This window comes from Lepus europaeus, chromosome 3 (genome assembly GCF_033115175.1).
Source record: "Lepus europaeus isolate LE1 chromosome 3, mLepTim1.pri, whole genome shotgun sequence".
Taxonomy (NCBI): Eukaryota; Metazoa; Chordata; class Mammalia; order Lagomorpha; family Leporidae; genus Lepus; species Lepus europaeus.
In genome coordinates this window covers 29,578,538-29,605,623 of record NC_084829.1, presented here as the reverse complement: position 1 = coordinate 29,605,623, position 27,086 = coordinate 29,578,538, and the positions used below count along the sequence as shown (strand labels likewise).

Below are 27,086 nucleotides of genomic sequence, written 5' to 3'. Positions count from 1 at the left end.
TAATTCACTTAGCATGATGCTTTCCAGATTGCTCCATTTTGCTGCAAATGTCTGGGTTTCATTGTTTTTGACTGCTGTATAGTATTCCATAGAGTACATGTCCCATAGTTTCTTTATCCAGTCTACTGTTGATGGGCATTTGGGTTGGTTCCAGGTCTTAGCTATTGTGAATTGAGCTGCAATAAACATTAATGTGCAGATGGCTTTTTTGTTTGCCAAATTAATTTCCTTTGGGTAAATTCCAAGGAGTGGGATGGCTGGGTTGAATGGTAGGGTTCTATTCAGGTTTCTGAGGAATCTCCAGAGAGACTTCCATAGTGGCTTAACCAGTTTACATTCCCACCAACATTGGGTTAGTGTCCCTTTTTCCCCACATCCTCTCCAGCATCTATTGTTGGTAGATTTCTGACTGTGAGCCATTCTAACCGGGGTGAGGTGAAACCTCATTGTGGTTTTGATTTGCATTTCTCTAATTGCTAGTGATCTTGACCATTTTTTCATGTGTCTGTTGGCCATTTGGATTTCCTCTTTGGAAAGATGTCTGTTGAGGTCTTTGGCCCATCTCTTAAGTGGGTTGTTTGTTTTGATGTTTTGGAGTTTCTTGATTTCTTTGTAGATTCTGGTTATCAACCCTTTATCTGTTGCGTAGTTTGCAAATATTTTTTCCCATTCTGTCGGTTTCCTATTCACTTTCCTGACTGTTTCTTTTGCAGTACAGAAACTTCTCAGTTTGATGCAATCACAATAGTTAATTTTGGCTTTGACTGCCTGTGCTCCTGGGGTATTTTTCAAGAAGTCTTTGCCAGTACCTATAACTTGCAGGCTTCTCCAATGCTCTCTAATAATTTGATGGTGTCTGGTCGTAGATTTAAGTTTTTGATCCAAGTTGAGTGAATTTTTGTGTAAGTTGAAAGGTAGGGATCTTGCTTCTTGCTTCTGCATGTGGAAATCCAATTTTCCCAGCACCATTTATTGAATAGACTGTCCTTACTCCAGGGATTGGTTTTGGATCCTTGATCAAATATGAGTTGGCTGTAGATGTTTGGGTTCATTTCTGGTGTTTCTATTCTGTTCCATTGGTCTATCCATCTGTTTCTGTACCATTATCATGCTGTTTTGATAACTACTGCCCTATAGTATGTCCTGAAATCTGGTATTGTGATGTCTCCGGCTTTGTTTTTGTTGTACAAGATTGCTTTGGCTATTCGAGGTCTCCTGTGTCTCCATATGAATTTTAGCATCCTTTTTTCCAGACCTGAGAAGAATGTCTTTGGTATCTTGATTGGTATTGCATTGAATCTGTAAATTGCTTTTGGGAGAATGGACATTTTGATGATGTTGATTCTTCCAATCCATTTCATGGAAGATTTCTCCATGTTTTGGTATCCTCTTCTATTTCTTTCTTTAAGGTTTTGTAGTTTTCATCGTAGAGATCTTTAATGTCCTTGGTTAAGTTTATTCCAAGGTATTTGATTGTTTTTGTAGCTATTGAGAATGGGATTGAACTTCGAAGTTCTTCCTCAGCCGTGGCATTTTCTGTGTATACAAAGGCTGTTGACTTTTGTGCATTGATTTTATATCCTGCTACTTTGCCAAACTCTTCGATGAATTCCAGCAGTCTCTTAGTAGAGTCCTTTGGGTCCCCTAAATAAAGAATCATATCGTCTGCCAAGAGGGATAGTTTGAGTTCTTCCTTCCCAATTTGTATCCCTTTAATTTCTTTTTCTTGCCTAATAGCTCTGGCTAAAACTTCCAGAACTATATTGAATAGCATTGGTGAGAGTGGGCATCCCTGTCTGGTACCCGATCTCAGTGGAAATGCTTCCAGCTTTTCCCCATTTAATAGGATACTGGCCGTAGGTTTTTCATAAATTGCTTTGATTGTATTGAGGAATGTTCCTTTTATACCCAGTTTGCTTAGGGTTTTCATCATGAAAGGGTATTGTATTTTATCAAATGCTTTCTCTGCGTCTATTGAGAGAATCACATGGTTTTTCTTCTGCTGTCTGTTAATGTAGTGTATCACGTTGATTGTTTTGCGAACGTTGAACCATCCCTGCATACCAGGGATAAATCCCACTTGGTCTGGGTGGATGATCTTTCTGATGTGTTGTTGCATTCTATTGGCCAGAATTTTTTGAGGATTTTTGCATCTATGTTCATCAGGGATATTGTCTGTAATTCTCTTTCAGTGCTGCATCTTTTTCCGGCTTAGGAATTAAGGTGATACTGGCTTCATAGAAAGAGTTTGGGAGGATTCCCTCTTTTTCGATTGCTCTGAATAGTTTGAGAAGAATTGGAGTTAGTTCTTCTCTAATTGTCTGGTAGAACTCAGCAGTGAATCCATCTGGCCCTGGGCTTTTCTTTGTTGGGAGGGCCTTTATTACTGTTTCAATTTCTGTGTCAGTTATGGGTCTGTTTAGATTTTCTATGTCTTCTTGGCTCAATTTAGGTAGGTTGTATGTGTCCAAGAATCTGTCCATTTCTGATAGATTTCCCTGTTTGCTGGCATACAAGTCCTTGTAGTAATTTCTGATGATTCTTTTTATTTCTGCGGAGTCTGTTGTTACATTTCCCTTTTCATCTCTGATTTTATTGATTTGGGTCTTTTTTCATCTTTTTTTAGTTAGTTGGGCTAATGGGGAGTCCATTTTGTTTATTTTTTCAACAAACCAGCTCCTCGTTTGGCTGATTTTTTGTAATGTTTTTTTTGGATTCAATCCTGTTGATTTCTTCTTTGATTTTAATTATTTCTCTTCTCCTACTGGGTTTGGGTTTGGTTTGCTGCAGATTTTCTAGATCCTTGAGATGACTCGAAAGCTCATCTATTTGGTGCCTTTCCAATTTCTTGATGTAGGCAACTAGTGATATAAACTTTCCTCTTAACACTGCTTTTGCTGTATCCCATAGGTTTTGGTATGATGTGCTGTTATCCTCATTTACTTCTAGAAAATTTTTGATTTCTCTTTTAATTTCTTCTATTACCCATTGTTCATTCAGGAGCATGTTGTTCAGTCTCCATGTGTTTGTACGTGCTCTGGGGATTCCCGAGTTGCTAATTTCCAACTTCATTCCTTTATGGTCTGAGAAGCTGCATGGTATGATTCTAATTCTTTTGAATTTGCTGAGACTTGCTTTATGTCCTAGCATGTGGTCAATCCTAGAGAAGGTTCCATGTACTGCTGAGAAGAATGTAAAGTCTTTCTGTGTAGGATAAAAAGTTCTGTAGATATCTGTTAGGTCCATTTGAGCTATAGTGTCATTTAAATCTACTGTCTCCCTGTTGGTCTTCTGTCCGGATGATCTGTCTATCTCTGAGAATGGAGTATTGAAGTCCCCCAGTACTATTGTATTGGGGTCTAAGTCTCCCTTTAAGTCCCTTAAGAAGTCTTTTAAATAAGCTGGTGCCCTCTAATTAGGTGCATATACATTGATAATCGTTATATCTTCCTGTTGAATGGATCCCTTAATCATTAAATAGTGCCCCTCTTTGTCTCTCCTAATAGTTTTTGTGGTAAAATTTATGTTATCTGATATTAAGATGGCTACTCTTTTTTCATTTCTGTTGGCATGGTATATCTTTTTCCAGCCTTTCACTTTCAGTCTGTGTGCATCTTTGTTAGAAAGATGTGTTTCTTGTAAGCAGCAGATAGATGGGTTTTGTTCTTCAACCCAATCAGCCAATCAGTGTCTATTAACTGGATTGTTCAGGCCTTTAAGTTTTAATGTGCCTATCGATAAGTAGTAACTTTGCCCTATCTTTTTTGGGTTTCCTGTGATCTTTTGCTGTGAGGTTTCCTTCCTTTACCTTCTTTCATATTGGTCACCGCGTTTCTGTGTTTCAGCGTGTATCACATCTTTAAGCATCTTTTGCAGGGTTGGATGAGTGGCGACGAATTCTTTCAATTTCTGTTTGCTGTGAAAGGTCTTTATTTCACCTTCATTCACAAATGAGAGCTTTGCAGGATATAATATTCTGGGCTGGCAGTTTTTCTCTCTTAGTACCTGGGCTATGTCTCGCCATTCCCTCCTCACTTGTTAGGTTTCTGATGAGAAGTCAGCTGTGAGTCTAATTGGGGATCCTCTGAGAGTGGTCTGATGTTTCTCTCTTGCACATTTTAAGATCTTTTCTTTATGTTTCACTGTGGTGAGTTTAATTACAATGTGTCGTGGTGAGGATCTCTTTTGGTCATGTTTATTAGGGGTTCTATGAGCTTCCTGTACTAAGATGTCTCTGTCCTTCTCCAAACCTGTGAAATTTTCTGCTAGTATCTCACTAAAAAGGCCTTCTAATCCTTTCTCCCTCTCCATGCCTTCAGGAACTCCTAGGACCTGAATGTTGGGTTTTTTAATAGTATCCTGTAGATTCCCGACAATATTTTTTAGATTTCTGATTTCCTCTTCTTTTCTTTGATTTGACTGTTTCCTTTCCTGTTCTCTGTCTTCTAATTCCGATATTCTCTCTTCTGCTTCCCCCATTCTGTTTTTAAGGCTCTCTAATGTGTTTGTCATTTGATCTATTGAATTCTTCATTTCATTATGGTTTCTCGTCACTATCACTGTTTCATCTTCTACTAGTTGTTTCATTTCATTTTGATTCCTCCTTAATATTTCATTTTCGCGAGAGAGATTTTCTATCTTGTCCATTAAGGATTTCTGTAGTTCAAGAATTTGTTTTTGAGAGCTTCTTAATGATCTTACCAATTTTTTGAGATCCACTTCTTGCATTTTCTCTATCTCTTCATCTTCATAATCTTGAATTGGGGTGTCTTTTTCATTTGGTGGCATTATAGTGTCTTCCTTGCTCTTGTTGCCTCGGTTTCTATGTTTGTTTGGCATCTTGAAGGTGTTGCCAAAGAGTTCTGATTCTTCAGTGTTGCCAAGGCTAAGGAGTTTGTTTTACTTATGTAAAGTAAGTGGTCCCTGCTCTTTTTCTTTCTGGGGTTTGTAAGGAGAGTGCAGAGAGGCTAGTGTCCCAGCTGGTTCCCCCCCCCCTTTTTTTTTCTTCCAGTCAGCCTGGTGTAGCTTCCCCTCCCCACCGCGTGAGCTCAGACCATGGTCTAACCTTCGCGGTCAATGTATCTGGTTACCTTTGCTTCCAGCGCCGAGGCTCAAATTCTGTGGGTGGGCTATGTCCATGGTGCGCCTCCGTGTGGGTCGGGTCGGGTCGTGTCGGTGCGGCGCAGTGTGGCTGGGCGCTGCTAGGTGCGGCTCAGCGCGGCTCCAGGCGGCTTGGTAGGGCTCAGCGCAGCGCGGCAGTGGGCCACCTTACTCTCCCAGTAGGTCCTCTGTGTCGCATCTACTAGATCCGGAAGAGTTTCCTCTGCAGTTTTTTCCTCTGAGACTCTTCTTCAGGGTACAGTAACTCCTCCCTTGTTTAAATTTCTTTTCCCAAACTGTTGTGTGTGCCCTCACTCTTCCACCATCTTGGCTCCGCCCCCTGATTTATATATATTCTAACTTTACATTATTTCTCTTTCCACACAAAATGGATGATTGAATGTTACATGAAATTCTGTCCATTGTGAAGAATTTACCTTATAAATAGTTTTCAAGATCAGCCATATGTGGGATGGTGTAACACCAAACCATAGTGACACTCACACTAATTTTATAATTTCCACTCTCAGAAGTACACTGACTGCCTGCCAGCCTAACTGGTGCCCCCAACAGACATAAATTTAGCTTCTATCTTGAGACTTTTACAAGGAGCTATTCCAGAAGAATAGTAAAGGAATGTTGTAACAGAAATCTCAACACCAAGATCTTCATTAATTTGTAAATATAAAAAGCCTTGCATTTCTTTTACAGTTTGGTGTGGAATAACCCTTGCTGTAGCTATGATCCAAACCCTCAGCTTACTGCCATATGTAGCTGTCTTTTTTTAAACTTTTATTTAATAAATATAAATTTCCAAAGTACAGCTTATGAATTACAATGGCTTTTCCCCCCATAACTTCCCTACCACCTGCAACCCTCCCATCTCCCACCCTCTCTCCCATTCCATTCACATCAAGATTCATTTTCAATTCTCTTTAAATACAGAAGATCAATTTAGTATATATTAAGTAAATATTTCAACAGTTTACACACGCACAGAACATAAAGTGTAAAATACTGTTGGAGTACTAGTTATAGCATTAATTTGCATTGAACAACACGTTAAGGACAGAGATCCTACATGAGGAGTGAGTGCACAGTGACTCCTGTTGTTGACTTAACAATTTGACACTGTTGTTTATGGTGTTAGTAATCTCCCTAGGCTCTTGAATGAGTTGCCAAGGCTATGGAAGCCTTTTGAGTTAGCTGACTCTGATCTTATTTAGAAGGTCATAATCAAAGTGAAAGTTCTCTCCTCCCTTCAGAGAAAAGTACCTCCTTCTTTGATGGCCTGTTCTTTCCACTGGGATCTCACTCGCAGAGACCTTTCATTTAGGTCTTCTTTTTGCCAGAGTGTCTTGGCTTTCCATGCCTAAAATGCTCTCATGGGCTCTTCAGCCAGATCTGAATGCCTTAAGGGCTGATTCTAAGGCCAGAATGCTGTTTAGGACATCTACCATTCTATGAGTCCTCTGTGTATCCCGTTTCCCATGTTGGATCATTCTCTCCTTTTTTAATTCTATCAGTATTTGCAGACACTAGTCTTGTTTATGTGATCCCTTTGACTCTTATACCTATCCTTATGATCAACTGTGAACTGAAATTGATCACCTGGGCTGGTGAGATGGCATTGTTACATGCCACCTTGATGGGATTGAATTGGAATCACCTTGTACGTTTCTAACTCTACCATTTGGGGCAAGTCAGCTTGAGCATTCCCCAAATTGCATATCTCCTTCCTCTCTTATTCCCACTCTTATATTTAACAGGGATCACTTTTCAGTTAAATTTCAACACCTAAGAATAATTGCATGTTAATTACAGAGTTCAACCAATAGTATTAACAAGAACGAAAAAAATACTAAAAGGGATAAAGTATTACATTGTACATCAACAGTCAGGACAAAGGCTGATCAAGTCACTCTTTCTCATAGTGTCCATTTCACTTCAACAGTTTTCCTTTTGGTGCTCGGTTAGTTGTCACTGATCAGGGAGAACACATGATATTTTTCCCTTTGGTATTGGCTTATTTCACTCAGCATGATGTTTTAAAGACCTAAATCTATGACCTGACACCATGAAATTATTAGAGAACATTGGAAAAACCCTGCAAGATATAGGTACTGGCAAAGACTTCTTGGAAAAGACCCCGGAAGCACACACAGTGAAAGCCAAAATTAACATTTGGGGTTGTATCAAATTGAGAAGTTTCTGTAAGGCAAAAGAAACAGTCAGTAAAGTGAAGAGGCAACTGACAGAATGAGAAAAAAAAAAACTTGTAATCTATGCAACTGATAAAGGATTAATAACCAGAACCTACAAAGAGGTCAAGAAAGTCCACAAGAACAAAACAAACAACCCACTTAAGAGATGGGCCAAGGACCTCAGTGGACATTTTTCAAAAGAGGAAATCCAAATGGCCAACAGACACATAAAAAAAATGTTTAGAATCACTAGCAATCAGGGAAATGCAAATCAAAACCACAATGAAGTTTCACCTCACCGCTGTTAGAATAGCTCACATTCAGAAATCTACCAACATCAGATGCTGGCGAGGATTTGGGGAAAAAGGAAAACTAACCAACTGTTGGTGGGAATGCAACTGGTAAAGCCACTATGGAAGTCAGTCTGGAGATTCCTCAGAAACCTAAACATAACCCTAGTTATTATGTTCAAGTCAGCTTGAGCATGCCCCAAATTGTAAATCTCCTCCCTCTCTTATTCCCATTCTTATATTTAACAGAGATCACTTTTCAGTTAAATTTAAACACCTAAGAATAATTGTGTATTATACAGATTCAACCAATAGTATTAAGTAGAACAAAAAATACTAAAAGGGATAAAGTACTAAGTAGTACATCAGCAGTCATGACAAGAGCCGATCAAGTCACTCTTTCTACAGTGTCCATTTCATTTCAACAGGTTTCCTTTTTGGTGCTTGGTTACTTGTCACTGATCAGGGAGAACATATGATATTTATGCAAACTGGTAAAGCCACTATGGAAGTCAATATGGAGATTCCTCAGAAACCTGAATATAACCCTACCATACAACCCAGCCATCCCACTCCTTAGAATTTACCCAAAGCAAACTAAATTGGCAATCAAAAAAGCTCTCTGCACCTTAATGTTTATTGCAGCTCAATTCACAATAGCTAAGACCTGGAATCAACCTAAATGCCCAACAACAGGAGACTGGATAAAGAAATTATGGAACATGTACTCTATAGAATACTATACAGCAGGAAAAAGCAATGAAATCTGGTCATTCGCATCAAAATGGAGGAATATGGAAAACATATGTAGCTGTCTTAATATTCTCTTTTGTTCTTGGAGCTTTCATTTTCTCCTTTGATGGGGGAACATTACACTCAGGGACTATAATTCTTTTTCATTTTTTCTTTTATTTGAAGATTTTTACTTAATGAATGCAAATTTTCATATGTACAGCTTTTAGGGATATAGTGTCTCTTCCTCCCTTTCCCGCCCCCTCCACTCACACTCCTATCCCGCCTCCCACTACCGCTCCTATTCCATTTTCCATTAATATTCATTTAAATTTGACTTTATACACAGAAAAACAACTCTAAACTAAATAGGGATGTCAGCTATTTTCACCCACACAGACACACAAAGTATAAAGTACAGTTTGAAGACAAGTTTTATCATTAATTCTCATAGTACAACTCATTAATGACAGAGTCACTGTTCACTAAATTCCCATGCATGACCTCTGTCCCCAAATAGTATTACCATGAAACTTAATAGTAAAATTTGTTCTCAAGAATTACTTATTTTTAGTGTATTAAAAGGAGGATATTATTATGTCTCATAAGTTGTAGTTATGTCTAAGAGTTCACAAAAGATGTATAATCCTTGGGAGTTTCTTTAAAGACAACTAAGTTTCTAAAAGGAAAGAAGGGTCAGAAGGAAGGGAAAAGAGGAAGGGGGAAATACAAAATCACCTTCAAAGAGTAATAACATAACATAACAGCCCTTGTATAGACTGTTGAGGGAAACTTCTCCTAGTTTTTTTTTTCTCCGTTTGTTCTTTTTCTTTCTTTTTCTTTTTCGTATAAAAGAAAAGAGCAAGCAGGAATGGGTGGGGGAGAATGAGTAGGAGGGTGGGTAAGCTCCTGGCTCCTGGCTTTGGATTAGCACAGCTCCAGCCATTGTGGCTATTTGGGAGTGAACAAGCCGATGGAGGAGCTCTCTCTCTCGCTCTCAGTCTCTCTCCCTCCATTTCTGTCTCTCTCTTTCTCTGCCTCTGAATCTCTGTAACACTGCCTTTTGAATAAAAAAATAATTATACAATCAATGACCTGAAAACCTGAGACCAAAGTTAAGTATGTGGGGTAATGTCTTGTCACATTGTTTTATATATAAAAAAGAATGTATCTCACACAGATGATTAAATTGGGGCTACTACTTTTTGAATTTGTGCTAATCTTGTCATGATCACAAAATTTCTGTTTTTTTTTTGTTATTTCAGAGGGATATACTGATGAAGCACAAAGAGACATCCCTACATCACTTGGAAATTTAAGGAAAATGAAGAAACTAAGCAATTTTATATCATTAATGATAATTTAATATTCAACATTAAAGTTGGCTGACCATAAGGAAAACAAAAACAGTATGCACAAACACACAGACATATATATATATATATATATTCATTTTCATTTATGTCTTGTAGGACATATATTTCTATTCTTCTCTTCCATAATATGTTTAAAATTAGTTTACTATTATAATTCACATCTATATAATTACACTCTTTTAAAAATTAGTCAGGAAACATATATTGCCTATATTAATAACTGTTTAACCCACTAATGCCATTTCTGATAAACTTTCTCTAGAAAGTAAAATATGGAAAATACTTTATTCTGAAAGATCTACAGCTTAAAAAAACCAATTCTAAAATATTAGAAGAATGAGAAATTTTGTGTACATTATGTACACATAAATTATTACCTAATAAAAGAATGCTCAACTGCTATAAAATTATGTGTTAAAAATATCATGATTGAAAAATTATTATTTTCTACATATATAGTTCTATAATTTATAAAAGTGCATGATACAGAAAATAAAAGGGCAAAACAAATATATTGCAGTACTAGCATATGATTTTTTGATATCTAGGCTGCAGTCCTAAATTATAATTTTTTATTGCATAGAAAATATTAGGTAGCATATATTGAGGCCTAAATTACATAAAACAACCTACTTTGAAAATTATTCCTGTTGCAATCTTACATCATTTCTACTTATTCTGCCCCAGTTAATTAATGTTAACCTTAAACTTCAGTGTGCTAATTTATATGTTAACTGACATTTTATAGTATAATTTCACAACTTCCAGATCTCTGAAAGATTATTCCAAGATAATTTGCTACAAAAATTTGTGATTGATTTTTACATAAACGTTTACTATAGGACTCATTTTTGTATTCTGAGACCATTTAAAAATATCTATGTCTGGAAACTTATTTACACTTATGCTTTCGTAATTACACAGCTCCATATTTCATTTTATGAGTCTAATTTTCACACTAGTTTTGCAGTTTGTGAACCACCTATATTATTATAGTATTATTCTACCAGTGCAGTTGGGAATAGAGTTCACTTTCATTGCCTCTCTGGACACAATGACCAATTAAACTTGTGGGACTTGCAATCCCTGGGGCTATAGTACAGGACACAGCACTGTGTGAATGGTAGACCCTTAGTAAATATTGGTTGATTTTATTTCCAAGAGAAGTCTTTTCAAGGCACAAACCACTAATGTTGCAAATTTCTGCAAAATCAACTTCTCACTAGGTTTTGCTATTAGAAACATAGGGAGGGGAGTCAGTGTCAGTCAAAAATATCCTGCTTACTGACATCATAAGAACTTTTCTCATATTACGTGTTCTTGATGTAGTCCAGGTTACATGATAAATTCATTCTTTATTGGTGGGCAAACGGTAAGTTGAAAAAGCATATCACAAGGGTTCAAAGCTCAAACAAGGTGCAGCACTTATTTATCTGTCTTTGGACCAGACTTCCTTTGAAAATATAGCACAAAGTAAAGCGTGGATGTCTCTGATGCTTACAGAAAAGGTGAGTTGTGTCTACTGCACAGAATTGTATTTGTATGAGTATAAAGGGTCCATCAAGATACTCTCATCCCCATCTCCAGCTATGGGTTGCAACATATTAATTAATGAAAGCATTCAATTTTGTATACTGGGAACCTTGAAATAAGTGCCAAGGACTTTCAGTACTTAAAAATCTATTTCTTTCCCTTTTTAAAGTGAGCATATATTTTTTTAATGTAGCATTTGCTTTCTTAGGGAGAAAAGCAATAATTTGTATTTAAGAACTTTTTTAAAATTTATGTAGGATGCACAAATAGGAAAGGGTTAAGATGACAGTAGAATCAACATGTTTTTGTGAAAGGGTAATTCCATTTTTCTGATAATATAAAAGAGAAATCGGTTTGGAACTGATACCAGTGCCACAGAACATGTGGATAAAAGTGGAAAATGTAAAAAAAAATAGTTGGAAAAAATAGCTCCTGGCTGAGTTCTCTTATCTGCCATGTCTACCAATACCTCCATCTCTGCTACAAACTATTCATTTGACTTATATTTATAGGAAAACTATGTTCTTGATGTTATACTAATGAAAAAAGTGACATGTATCTGTAATAATTTCATACTAAAACATGAAAAAGTTACAAAAAGCACCATTAATGGTAAATTGGTTACCTGTTTCTCATATACAAAACACATTGAGATAATTATACAGTATAACCACTAATGATTAATTAGCATAACCTCTAATTATTAATGCTTATAACCACTAATTATTAATTAGTATAACCACTAGTTATTAATATACTATTAAACATACTGTTAATGACAGCCATCTGAACTTCATTAAATCCTTACTACATTTCAGGTACTGAGTTCAGACTCTGTCCTGTTTGAATCTCATAATAACTATCCTTATCAATGTAGAGACTATACATATATATATATATATATCTTTTTTGTTATTGGACTTTTGATTTTTTCTCATTTTTATGTGATCATTGTGGTTTAATATATTAACAAAATTTGCCATAAATATTAGACATTTTCCATCTTGTCATTTTTCTTTTATCTTTTTTTTCATACAGTCACATTAATGTGAAATTAAAAATGTATAACAACACATCCTTCTGAATTTTTCAATCAAATGTTTATCATTGCTATTTATCAAGGAATAATGCATATTTGTAACTAAAAGCCAGAATTAATACCACACATAATGAAAGCAAATATAAATCTTAGAACCATCTCTATTCACTCACAGACAGACTTTTCATCATCAAGTTATACATCATATGTCACTGTTTATTATTCTGGAAAAGGTCTTTCATTGTATAGTTAAATATGACAACTCTTTTTTAGTTTTTTTTTAAATTTTTTTTTATTTGACAGGCAGAGTGGATAGTGAGAGACAGAGACAGAGAGAAAGGTCTTTCTTTACCGTTGGTTCACCCTCCAATGGCCGCTGCGGCCGGCGCATCTCGCTGATCCGAAGCCAGGAGCCAGGTGCTTCCTCCTGGTCTCCCATGAGGGTGCAGGGCCCAAGCACTTGGACCATCCTCCACTGCACTCCCGGGCCAAAGCAGAGAGCTGGCCTGGAAGAGGGGCAACCGGGATAGAATCCGGCGCCCTAACCGGGACTAGAACCCGGTGTGCCGGCGCCGCAAGGCAGAGGATTAGCCTGTTAAGCCACGGCGCCGGCCTCTTTTTTAGTTTTTTAAGGATTTATTTGTTTATTTGAAATAATTATACAGAGAGAGAAGGAGAAGCAGAGAGAGAGGTCTTCCATCCGCTGGTTCACTCCCCAAATGGCTGCAATGGCAAGAGCTGAACTGATCTGAAACCAGGAGACTATTCTAGATCTCCCACATGGGTGCAGGGTCCCAAGGACTTGGGCCATCTTCCACTGTTTTCCCAGGCCATAGCACAGAGCTGGATCGGAAGTGGAGCTGCTGGGTCTGAAGCCAGCGCCCATATGGGATGCTGGCACTGAAGGTGGTGGGTTTTACCCACTATGCCACAGTGCTGGCCCCAGCCAACTCTTTTCAAAAAAAATATCCTTTGATTTTTATTTATTTATTTGAGAGGTAGAGTTACAGACAGTGAGAGGGAGAGACAGAGAGAAAGGTCTCCCTTCCATTGGTTCACTCCCCAGATGGCTGCAATGGTTGGAACTGCACTGATCCAAAGCCAGGAGCCAGGAAGTTCTTCCTGGAATCCCACATGGTTGCAGGGTCCCAGTGACTTGGGCCATCTTCTACTGCTATCCCAGGCCAAGGCAGAGAGCTGGATTGGAAGAGGAGCAGCCAGGACTAGAACCAGCACCCATATGGGATGCCAGTGCCACGGGCAGAGGATTAACCTACTGCACCATGGCACCGGATTCTAAAAAATATTCTTAAGTCAATCTAGAAGTATACTATAATTTTTATGCCTCTACATTAAAACATTTTTGTAAGACACCTCAATGTTGTGTTACATTTAGTCATTCTTCTTGTGATATATGTATATTTGGTGGGAGGGGAAATATTATATAAAAGAATGGTCTTTAAATTCTGGGTTTGAGTCCTGGCCTCTGTAATAGTGTACAATTTATTTTTTTATTACTGAGTCATGGTATCAATAAAAGTATAAATTATGCCTGTTTGGCAAGTATTAGAAATTTCAGGCTGAGCACTGTCTGTCAAGAAATGATTAGGTTATCAGTTTTATTGTTCTTATCAAGGTGCTTGGAGATGAGAAGAATCTATGGTCATTACCATGTATTATTAGGAAGCCATACTTTTTTCAGCCTAAATTAAAGCATCTAATATTCAGGAAAGCTCTCTATGGGAATGAACTTGAGTATATATCATTTAGGATAAAAACTGTGCTCACAAAATTACCTAATGATTCCACTAAAATAAGAATTTTTAGATTTACTGTAGATTTAGATGCAGTTCTTATAATTTCTATATTACTCAGCATGTTCAAGTTGAATTTAAAATAATTGGACTTAAAGTAATTTTTATTATTAGATTTTTTTGTTAAAGTGGGTTAAGAGGTAAGAAGAAGAATTGAAATGTTTTTAGTATATATACTTTTAATGCCTTATGCATATACTTTTTATAGATTTTTATGTCATTTAAATGTTATAAACTAATTCATATACAAATATTGGAAAGGGAGGAACTTTTATCTATAAGAAATAATTTTATCTATATAATATAATTAAATAAAATATAATTTTATCTATAAGAAAACCGCATTGCATTTCACAAGGGCTCCAAAAATTGATTGTAAGTTATATTTTGTGATGACCTATTCATTCTGTTAGTCTAAATTATTTGAATTCCAATAAGAGTATTTCATATATATTTGCTTCATTCTTACCCTATATTTTTAGGAGTGAAAAATGAGAGAGTCAACATGAATTGGGCGAACGACAGCTCTTCAAACGAATTTATACTACTTGGCTTCTCAGACAGGCCTTGGCTACAAATGCCCCTTTTAGTGGTCCTGGTAATATCATACACAATCACCATCTTTGGCAATGTCTCCATCATGATGGTGTGCATTCTGGATCCCAAGCTTCATACTCCCATGTATTTTTTTCTTGCTAATCTCTCAATCTTAGATCTCTGTTATACCACAAGCACTGTTCCTCAGATGTTGGTAAATATTTGTCGCAACAAAAAGACTATTAGCTATGGTGGCTGTGTGGCCCAACTCATCATCTTCCTGGCCCTGGGTGCTACTGAATGTCTCCTCCTAGCTGTTATGTCCTTTGACAGATTTGTGGCAATTTGCAGACCCCTCCACTACGTAGTCCTCATGAATCATTGGTTGTGTCTAAGGATGGCAGCCTTCTCATGGCTCACTGGTTTCAGCAACTCAGTGTTGCAATCTTCCTTGACCCTTAAAATGCCACGCTGTGGCCATCAGGAAGTGGACCACTTTTTCTGTGAGGTTCCCGCCCTTCTCAAGTTGTCATGTGCTGACACAAAACCTATTGAGGCTGAGCTCTTTTTCTTTAGTGTATTAATTCTCCTAATCCCAGTGACATTAATCCTCATCTCCTATGGCTTCATAGCTCAAGCAGTATTGAATATCAGATCAGCAGAAGGACGACGGAAAGCTTTTGGGACATGTGGATCACACATGACTGTGGTTTCTCTCTTTTTTGGAACAGGCATCTATATGTATCTGCAACCACCTTCATCCACCTCTAAATCCTGGGGGAAGATGGTTTCCCTTTTCTATGGAATCATCACACCCATGTTGAACCCCCTCATCTACAGTCTGAGGAATAAAGATATGAAGGAGGCCTTCAAGAGGGTTATGTCAAGGATCTTTGTTCTGTAATACAAAAGCACTCCATGTAATGAAAATCTTCTCACTCTCTCCTTAGCCTTGAAGGTGATAATAACATTTGAAATAAGTTTGGTATTTTCTAGGTTTCATGATTTCATTGAATTTCATCAACAGATTGAACATTTTCTCTGTTCAGGAACCAGTGTTGAGACTGTAAGATATGTATCTTTGCTAAATTAAAAACACTTTTATTTCCTAGAAATTCCTCAAAGCAGTCTGTTCTTTGAGTCAAGTCATGATAATTTCATGATAATTAATGTTTTAATTTTCCACTTGAATATTGTATGTTCTAGAATCATCTTGCTCCCCCTCCTGTTTAATGATTTTCATACCCTTATGATTAAATAATCAGTGATACCATATAAAAATTCTTCCATCAGAATACACTCACATCCCTTGAAAAAAAATCATCATGTACACCCTTTCCAGAATTGTTCTCTTTTACATTTTATTTAAAAGGAACAAATTTCATGAATTTCATGCATACAGTTTTATGAGCATAATGATTCTCCTCACCTCCCTCCCTCCCTTATTCCAACCTTCTTCCTTTCTTATTTTTCTTTTAATTTTTACAATGACATACTTTCAATTTACTGTATAGTCATAAGCTTAACCCCCCACTAAATAATTCAACAAGTAGTAAGTAGAGAAACAACTTGGGATTCATTCCTAATTCTGTTTTGTTTATTTTCTTAAAAAATATTTTGAAAGGCAGAGTTACAGAGGGAGAGATGGTAAGAGACAGAGAGAAAGAGAGAGAGAGAGAGAGAAAGAGAGAGAGAGAGAAGGTCTTCCATCTTCTTGTTTAGTTCCCAGATGGCCACAATGGCCAGGGCTGGACCAGGGAAACCAGAAACCATGAGTTTCCTCTGGGTCTCTCACATGGGGCCAAGGGGCCCAAACACCTGAGCCATCCTCTGTTGCTTTCCAAGGCACAACAGCAAGGAGCTGGATTGGAAGTGGAGCAGCCAGGACACAAACTGCTGCCCACATGGGATGTCTGAATGGCAGGCTATGGCTTAACCTGCTATGCCACACTGTCAGCCCCTCTAGTTATATTTTAAATTACTATTTCTATTGTTCATGAATAGTATTTCTCCCTTTTAATGGTTTTGTCAAGTCCCTTTTTTTGTTCCATGTTGATGTTTTTGATAGGCATGCAAAGCCCCTTTTAAAAAATGAAATCCGTTTGCACCCACACAGAAACACAATGTGTAAAAATACCATTTCAGTACTCGTTATAGCATTACCTCACATTGGACAACACATTAAGGACAGATCCCACGAGAAGTAAGTACACAGTGACTCCTGTTGTTGACTTAACAATTTGACACTCTTGTTTATGGCATCAGTAATCACCCTAGGCTCTAGTCATGAGTTGCTGAGGCTATGGAAGCCTTTTGGGTTCGCTGACTTCGATCTTATTCTGATAGGGTCATAGTCAAAGTGGAAGTTCTCTCCTCCCTTCAGAGAAAGGTACCTTCTTCTTTGATGGCCCCGTTCTTTCCACTGGGATCTCACTCACAGAGATCTTTCATTTAGGTCTTCTTTTTTTTTTCTGCCAGAGCGTCTTGGCTTTCCATGCCTAAAATACTCTCATGGGCTCTTCATCCATATCCGAATGCCTTAAGGGCTGATTCTGAGGCCAGAGTGCTATTTAGGACATCTGCCATTCTATGAGTCTGCTGTGTATCCCACTTCCTGTGTTGGATCATTCTCTCCCCTTTTGATTCTATCAGTTAGTATTAGCAGATATCAATCTTGTTGTGTGATCCCTTTGACTCTTAGACCTATCAGTAATACAGTTAAATCTTTTTTTTTGACAGGCAGAGTGGACAATGAGAGAGAGAGACAGAGAGAAAGGTCTTCCTTTTGCCGTTGGTTCACCCTCCAATGGCCACTGTGGCTGGCGCACCGCGCTGATCTGATGGCAGGTGCCAGGTGCTTATCCTGGTCTCCCATGGGGTGCAGGGCCCAAGGACTTGGGCCATCCTCCACTGCACTCCCTTGCCACAGCAGAGAGCTGGCCTGGAAGGGAGGCAACAGATATGAGGCGGGAGATGTTAACTGAAATGTTTCAACTGTATCCAGTTAGGAAGGGCAGAAAAACTGAAATATAGAAGATAGAATCATCAGTAAAATAAAATTAAAAATAAAGCAAAATAAGTCTCACATATAGTAATTATGTATTTACTAAATATGGGACTTTAAATAGATAGACCAGAAAGAAACCTTAGGGGCTGGTGTTGTGGCTGCATGGATTGAACTGCCACCTGCAACGTTGGTATCACATATGGGCACTGATTTGAGTTCTGGCTGCTTCACTTCTGATCCAGTTCCCTTCTAATAGCCTGGGAATACAACAGAAGATGGCCCAAGTGCTTTGATCCTAGCAAGGCATGCGGGAGAACTGGAAGATGCTCCTAGCTCCTGGATTTGGCTTGGCCCAGCTCTGGCTGTTGTGGCTATCTGTGGAGTAAACAAGGGGATGGAAGCCACCTCTCTCCCTCTATCTTTTTCTATCTCTATCGCTATCTTTGTAACTGACTTTAACAAATAAATCAATCTTTAAAAAATTAAAATTACATGTGCATATGTGTAAGATATGATATTTTGATACATGCATGCATTGTACAATGTCCACTAAGGGTTAAATATATCTATCTATTCAAATATTTAACATTTCTTTGTGGTGAAAATATATAAAATCTTATTGTACATTTTTCTTCTATTTTAATTACTAGATCCACTTTTTGTCCACATATGCAAAGCGGGAAGTATGAACTATATATTAATCTTTTCTATAGTTTCCTTCATCAAATACTTCCAAAGCATAACAATCATTCCTCTTTTATACTTTTCATTCTTTCCTGGTTCACAGTGTTATGGTGCCATCATCTTTTACCTGAACCTACCTTGTTACTCCATCTATCTATACGCTCTACCCCAGATCTGCTTTGGAAAACATAGTCATCAAATGCAAATACCAATGTTTAACTGTTCTGACTCACATCATCAGGAGATTTCCATAACTCATAAAATAAAGACACATATTCACCTCTCAGCAACAGAGCCTTCAATGTCTGTTTTTTTTCATAAGATTTATTTATTTTCTTGAAAGGCAAAGCTACAGAGAGAAGAGACAGAGACAGGAAGATATTCCAACTGCTGGTTCACTCCCCAAATGGCTGCAATGGCTAGGGCTGACCCAGGTTGAAGCTAGGAGCCAGGAGTTTCCTCTGGGTCATCCATGTGAGTGCAGGAACCCACACATTTGGACCATCCTCTGCTCTTTCCTAGGCATATTAGCAGGGAGCTGGATTTGAAGTAGAGAAGCCAGGACATTACCTGGCTTGCATGTGTGGTACTGGCATCACAGGTGGGAGCTCAACCTGTTATGACACAATTTCAGCCCCTCTATTTCTGTTATACTTTATATATCTTTCCAACACAGAACATTTGATTACACTGTACCCTGTACTTGGTATACTCTGTCCATACATATTCACCTGGAAAACCTCATACTTAGTGAAATAACTCAGTCCCAAAGAGACAAACATCATATGTTATCCCTGATTTGGGTGAATTAATAGCACAGCTAAAATGAAAGCTATAGAAGAGAAATTGTCACTTCTAGAACAGATTACTTCAGGAATCCTTGACCTGATTGTTGAGAGAGTTTACCATTGTTACTTTTTACTGTGTATATCCTTTTTGCTTTGTTTTGTTGTTTTTTTCTCTGTTTTATTTCTGTCTCATCTCTCTACTTCACTCTATGTGCTGAACTCCCTATGTATCAAGAGCTAATTATACATATTTTGAGGCAATTGGAAAAAGATAAAAAGTTAAAAATAAGGATTTTTAATTAGATTTCCAATACAATGTGAGCATAAGGGATGTGTGCCACTTTTTGATGATGACTTTAAAGTCCAGTTCGTATTTACCATGTGTTCTTTTTTTCTGCCATTCAAAACAAGGGTCTACATGAGATTCTTGGTCAATCTGAAGCTTAGATTGTGGAAAATGTGAAGTAAAAATTAATAGAATGAATGAGAAACTTGTACTTTATAGTCACTGAGGTTTGTAGAAAATTTATTACTAAATTATAGCTTGTGTTAACTGACTACAGAAATTTGTAACAATAGTATGATCCTGATGTTAAAAAGTAAAATAAGCAGTGGCATAAGGGTCAAGCCTCAAGATGTCAAAAGATATACTGGGGCCTGTGCTGTGGCACAGTGGGTTAATCCTCTGTGTGCAGTGCTGGCGTCACATATGGGTGCTGATTTGAGTCCTAGCTGCTCCACTTCCAATCCAGCTCTCTGCTATGTCCTGGGAAAGCAGTGGAAGAAGGCCCAAGTCCTTAAGACCCTGCATCTGCATGGGAGACCTGGAAGAATCTCCAGGCTCCTGGCTTCAGATCACCACAGCTCCAGCCATTGTGGCCAACTGGGGAGAGAACCAACGGATTGAAGACCTTTTTCTCTCTGCCTCTCCTTCTCTCTCTGTGTAACTCTGACTTTCAATAAATAAATTTTTTAAAAAGAAGATATATTAAGGAAGGGAATAAGAGATGGAGGAGGTAATCTAAAACTGTAAAACAGTATAGTTCTGCATACAGGCATATAGACTTACCTCTCAGGGTACAGCCTAAGAACTAAAGCTCCATGAGAGTCTCACAGGCATGGAAAGCTATGACATGGTGGCAAAAAACAATCTAAATGAAAGATCCTGGTGAACAAGACCGCAGCAGAAGGAACAGGCCATCAAGGAGAGAGGCGCCTTTCTCTGAAGGGAGGAAGGAACCTCCACTGTGATATGGCCTTGACTAAACAAGTTCACAGTCGGTGAACTCAAGGGGCTTCCATAGCCTAGACAGCTCATAGCAAGAGTTTCGGGTGATTGCTGACGTCATAAATAAGATTGCCAGTTGTTAAATCAACAATGGGAGTCACTGGGTACATGCTCCCCACGTAGGATCTCTGTCCTTAATGTGTTTTACTATGAAACGTAAAAACACTACTAGTTGAACAGTACCCTATACCTTGTGCGGTTGTGTGAGTGCAGCCTGTTGAAATCCTTGCTTAGTATATAGTAAGTTGATCTTCAGTATATGAAGGTAATTGAAAATGAAACTTGATAAAGGGCGGGATGGGAGGGGGGGAGGGAGAGGGGAGGGCCACGGGAGGGAGGGAGGTTGGGGGGGAGCCACAACAATACAAAAGTTGCACTTTGTAAATTCACATTTATGAAATAAAAAATAAAAAAGAACTAATCATGGGGCTCCAAACCCATAAGAATTGGTGGTATAAATACCATCTTCACTGTTACAATGAGCATATTAAATGTTAAAGGCAACAGATACACCGGACAAAGTTTAAAAGGAATGATATAAATAACATCAAGTACCCACAAAAAAATAATAGCATTAAAAAAGGAAGGAAGGACCAACATGGGAAGCAGTCAACACAGCACTCCTAGAATGACATTCTCTGTAAATAACACTTTGGCCTAAGAATCAACCCATAAGGCTTCCTGGTCAGGCTGAAAGGCCTGCAAGAGTATTTCAGGCATGAAAAGACAAGACTCTGTGGAAAAAAAATCCTACACAAAGGATCTCTGTGAGACCACATAGGAAAGAAATGGGCATCAAAGAAAGAGACACTCTTCTCTGAAGGGGGAAGAGAACATCCTTTTTGCTTATGGCAGTGTCCAAATACTGATGGAGTCTATGGTCACAAAAGACTTCCATAGCCTTGGCAGCCCAAGAGCCTTGGATGATCACTGACATAATAAAAAAAGAGTGTTAATTGTTAAAGGAACAACAGTAGTCACTGTACACTAGCTCCCCGGGTAGGACCTCTGTCCCTATTGAATTGTAATATGAGAATCGACTACAAATTCTCTCCCCAGATTGCACTCTATATGTTGTGTTTGGGCGTGCGGGTAAATTGTTGAAATATATGATTAGCATAGACTTGGTCCTCTCTATATAAAGTCATACTAAAAATGATCCATAATAAAGAAGATGGGAGAGGGAATGGGAGGTGGGATGGGAGCGGGGAAGGGTTATGGGGGAAAGAACCATCATATTCCTAAAGTTGTGTCTATGTAAAAATGCATTCATAAAATAAAAAAATACAAAAAAGATCGTTTTATTTTACTTGAAAGTCAGAGTTACACAGAGAGAGAAGGAGAGGCAGAGAGAGAGAAAGAGAGAAAGAGAGAAAGAGAGAGAAAGAGAGAGAGAGAGAGAGATCTTCCATCCGCTTGTTTACTCCCCAATTGGTCACAACAGCTGGAGCCTTGCTGATCCAAAGCCAGGAGCCAGGAGCTTCTTCCGGGTCTCCCACGTGGGTGCAGGGACCTAAGGATTTGGGTCGTCTTGTATTGCTTTCCCAGGCCATAGCAGAGAGCTGGATGGGAAGTGGAGCAGCCAGGTCTTGAGTCGGTGGCCATATGGGATGCTGGAACTGCAGGTGGTGGCTTTACCTGATAAGCTACAGTGCTGGCCCCTGCTTTTGCTCTTAATTCTGTTGATATGAAGTATTAGCATTTTTTGACTGATAATATTGATCAAAGTGTGTGGTCTTTTAATTTGCTATTGGATTTATTGTCCTAGTATTTTAGAAATATTGCACCCATGTTCATTAAGGACAATAGTCTGTAATTTTTCTTTTGAGTTTTTTTCTTTTATTATAAGATTTATTTATTTATTTAAAAAGCAGAGTTACAGTGAGGCGGTGGGGGGAGAGAGAAAGGGAGAGAGCGAGATATATTTTCCATCCACTGGTTCACTCCCCAAATGGGTGTGACAGCTGGAGCTGGGCCAGTCCAAAACCAGGAGTCAGGAGACTCCTTTGGTTCTCCCATGTGAGTGCAAGAGCCCAAGAACTTGGGCTGTCTTCCACTGCCTTCCCAGGCACATCAACATGGAAGTGAATCAGAAATGGAGCAGCCAGGACTTTAATTGGCACCCATATGGGATTTTGGCATTGCACATGGTAGGTTTACCCAGTAAGCCACAGCACTGGCCCCAGAATTTTAATTCTTTGTGTGCTTTGTAGAATTCAGCTGTAAAGCCATTCAGTTCTATTGTTTTTCTTTCATGGGATAATTATATTATTGCTCTAATGTCGCTACTTATTATTGATCTGTTTAGATTTTTTGTTTCTTCTTGATCCAATTGTAATACATGTATATATCCAGGACTAAGTCCATTGCTTCTACATTTTGGAATTTATTAGCCTGTAGTTGTTCAGAATAGTTTCTTATGGTCCTTTGTATTTGTGTGATATGAGCTATTATATTTTCATTTTCTTCCCTAATTTTATTTTTTCTCTTTTTACATATTTAGTAGAAGATTTATTTATTTATTTTGAAAGGAAGAGTAACATACACACACACACACACACACAGATCTATTATCCACTGGTTCACTCCCCAAATAGCTGTAATGGCTCTGGCTGGTCCAGGCTGAAACCCAAAGCCCATGGCTCCATCTAGATCTCTCACAGGGTGGCAGGGCCCAAGTACTTGGACTATATTCCACTGCGTGTCCAGGCACATTAGCAGGGAGTTGGATCAGAACTGGAAAAGCCAGGACTCAAACCAGCATCTCTTTTTCTTTCAACTTTTATTTAATAAATATAAATTTATAAAGTACATATTTTGGATTATAGTGGCTTTTCCCCCCATAACCTCTCTCCCACCCGCAACCACCCCGTCTCCCATTCCCTCTCTCATCCCATTCTTCATCAAGATTCATTTTCAATTATATTTATATACAGAAGATCAACCTAGTATATACTAAATAAAGATTTCAACAGTTTGCAGCCACACAGACACACAAAGTATAAAGTACTGTTTGAGTAGTAGTTTTACCATTAATTCACATAGTACAACACATTAAAGACAGAGATCCTACATGGAGAGTAGGTGCACAGTGACTCCCATTGTTGATTTAATAATTGACACTCTTAATTAGTACTTGGATGGGAAACCAGCATCTCAATTCACTGGCCCACAATGCTGTTCCCTCCCTTTCTTTTTATTTATTTATTTATTTATTTATTTATTTATATTTTTATTTTTTGACAGGCAGAGTGGACAGTGAGAGAGAGAGAGAGACAGCGAGAAAGGTCTTCCTTTGCCATTGGTTCACCCTCCAATGGCTGCCACGGCTGGCACGCTGCGACCGGCACACCATGCTGATCCGAAGGCAGGAGCCAGGTGCTTATCCTGGTCTCCCATTACCATTTTGATTTCACTTATTTATGCTTGGCTGCTTATATTATCTCTTTCCTTCTACTCATTTTGGTTTTGATTTGTCTTTGCTTTTCTAAGTCCAAGGTGAAGTGTTAGATTATTTAGTTGAAATACTTCTATTTTTGTTTTAGTTTTTAAACAGTTTTTAACAGATTCCATATGCTTTGTATATACAATTTTAAAACCATAATGATATCCCCACCCTACCTCCCACCATCCTTCCTTCTCCATTTCTTTCCTTTTTTAAATTTTAGATAACATATTTTAAGTTTACATTACAGTAAAAAGGCTTAGTACTTCACCAAGAAAAAGGTTTAACAAATAAAAAGCAAAAAGACCATAGTTCAATTGGAATATAGACAATGGCTATAAACAATAATTGAAAGAGCAAATAACTATTTCATTCACATACAGTAAATTTTAAAGTAGTCATTGATCATTACAACTATATATAGTACAATAGCATTCTTAACCATTAGTTTCATAAAATTGTAAAAGTTTTACAAAACTGTATTTTTGGCAATACTGATACACACAGACATTTCTTTTTTCTCTCTTTTTTTAAATTTTAGCTCCCACAAATAAGGGAAAATATGATATTTGTTTTTCTGTCTTATTTCACTCAATATGATGTCTTCTAGTGGTGTGTGTTTTGCTGCAAATGGTAGAATTTCCTCCTCCCTCTTACATTCTCATTATTAATTTTTACAAAGGTCTCCTTTCAGCTTACTTAAAGATTGTAAGGTTAACCCTACACTAATTAGAAGAGTTCAACAAATAGCATGAATATAAAAAAACCACACACATTGGTTTTCAACAGAAGATACAAGGGCTGTAAAAAGCTGTAAAAAATTAAATCTCATCTTTTGCAACAAAATGGATGCAACTGGAAATCATTACACTTAGCAAAATGAGCCACTTTCTAAAAGACAGATACCATATGTTCTCTCTGATCTGAGGTAACTGAGTACCTAAAATGTAATGTATTGGATGAAATGGACATTTTTAGATTTTATGATTGTTCTTGTTTTTCTAATTCTTCAAGATGCATCATTAGATCTTTAATTTGAGACTTTCTTTTTATAACGTAAGCACTTAAAGCTATAAACTTTCCCCTTAATACAGTTTTTGCTGTACTCCACAGGTTTTTATATGTTGTGGTTCCTTTTTATTTATTTCACAATTTTTTTATTTCCTTTTTAATTTATTCAGTGACCCATTGATTATTCAGTAGTATGTTGTTTAATTTCCAGCTCTTTATGAGCGTTCTCTTCTTCTTGATGATTTCTAATTTTATTCCTTTTTGGTCTGAGAAGATACATGATGTGATTTCAGTCTTTTTAAATTTGCTGAGATTTGATTTGTGGTTTATCCTAGAAAATGTTCCATGTGCTGATGAGAAGAATGTATATTCTGTAGCTGTTGGGTGAAATTTCCTGTAAATGTTGGCTAGATCCATTTGCTCAGTGGTATGTCTCAAATCTGATGTATCTTTATTGATATTTTTGTCTGGATGACCTATTCACTGGTGAGAGTGAGATGTTGAAATCATTCACTATTATTGTATTTGAATCTATCATTCCCTTTAGGTCTAAGGTATTTTCTGTATATCTGAATGGTCTTGTGTTGGTCACATATATATTTATGATTGTTATGTCTTCTTGACGAATTGAACCTTTTATCAAAATATAATGTCCTTTTTTGTCTTTTTACAGTTTTTGATTTGAAATCTGATATCAGATTTCTTGTCTTCTTGCTTTTGCTTTCCATTTGCCTGGCATATCTTTTTCCAACCCTTTACTTTCAGTTTGTGTATCTTTGTTCAAGAAGTGAGTTTCTTGTAGGCAATATATAGTTGGGTCATGGATTTTTTGTCCATTCAGCCAACCTAAGTCTTTTCATTGGTGAATTTAATCCATTTATATTCAAGGTTAGTATTGATAGATAAGAAATAAGATTTGTCATTTTGTTGATTAGATAATGATGATACTTGCTCTGTTAGTGAACTTAGTGGTGTCATGTGTTTTCATGATATTTATTTCTTTTTTCTTTCTTTTTTTTTGACAGGCAGAGTGGATAGTGAGAGAGAGAGACAGAAAGAAAGGTCTTCCTTTTTGTTGTTGGTTCACCCTCCAATGGCCGCTGCGGCCAGCTCATCATGCTGATCTGAAGCCAGGAGCCAGGTGCTTCTCCTGGTCTCCCATGCGGGTGCAGTGCTCAAGGACTTGGGCCATCCTCCACTGCCTTCCCGGGCCATAGCAGAGAGCTGGCCTGGAAGAGGGGCAACCGGGATAGAATCCGGCGCCCCAACCGGGACTAGAACCTGGTGTGCTGGCACCGCAAGGCGGAGAATTAGCCTGTTAAGCCACGACGCCGGCCCATGATATTTATTTCTAATGTAGGATTGTCATTTAGAAATTCTTGTAAGGCTGGTGTGATGGTGGTGAATTCTCTCAGTATTTGCTTCCTTGGAAAATATTTTATTTTTCTTTCACTTTTAAGGATAGATTCGCTGGATACAATACTACTGGTTGGAAGTTTTTTCTGTTAAGTTTTTGAATGTATCATCCTACTCTCTTCTGGCCTCTAAGTTTTCTGCTGAGAAGTCTGATATTAATCTAATTGGTTTTCTTTTACATGTAATTTGATGCTTTTCTTTTATTGTCATAGGATTTTCTCTTTGTCTTTAACTTTTGATGATTTGATTATAATATGCTTTGGAGAAGAGCTTTTATGGTCAAGTCTACTTGAGATTCTTTCTGTTTCTTGTATCTGAATGTCCATGTCTATTTCAAGATCTGTAAAATTTTAAACTGTTGCTTCATTTAGCAGGTTCTCAACATCTTTTTACTTTTCTTCTCCTTCCAGAATACCATAATATGAATATTTGGTCACTAAATAGGATCCTATATTTTGTGTAGACTTTCTTCATTCTTTTTAATCTGTTTCTCTTTCTCTTTGTCTGATTCAATTATTTCCAAATTCTTGATTTTAAGGTCAAAAATCCTTTCTTCTACTGCTAAAATCCTCAACCATAATTTCTGTTTCACTAATTGAAAATTTAATCCCCTAATTTCTATTTAGTTCTTCCTAATGAGTTCTATCTCCTTAGTAATATTGAAATATTTCTATTTTTGATGTTTTCATATGTTGCTATGTATATATATATACTCATATCCAAATATAAATATATATTACATATATGTTAATTTTTGCTGTATCCCACAGATTTTTATATATTGTGTGTTTATTTGTTGGACACCATTTTTTATTCTCTCTT

General features: G+C 37.5%; 1 protein-coding gene across 1 annotated transcript; it reads left to right on the top strand.

The window, feature by feature from the left end:
* Positions 1-14,593: 14,593 nt before the first annotated feature.
* LOC133756447 (putative olfactory receptor 2B3) lies at positions 14,594-15,529 on the top strand. Its single transcript, XM_062187131.1, has one exon. The coding sequence runs from the start codon at positions 14,594-14,596 to the stop codon at positions 15,527-15,529; it is 936 nt and encodes a 311-aa protein (XP_062043115.1).
* Positions 15,530-27,086: the final 11,557 nt, after the last annotated feature.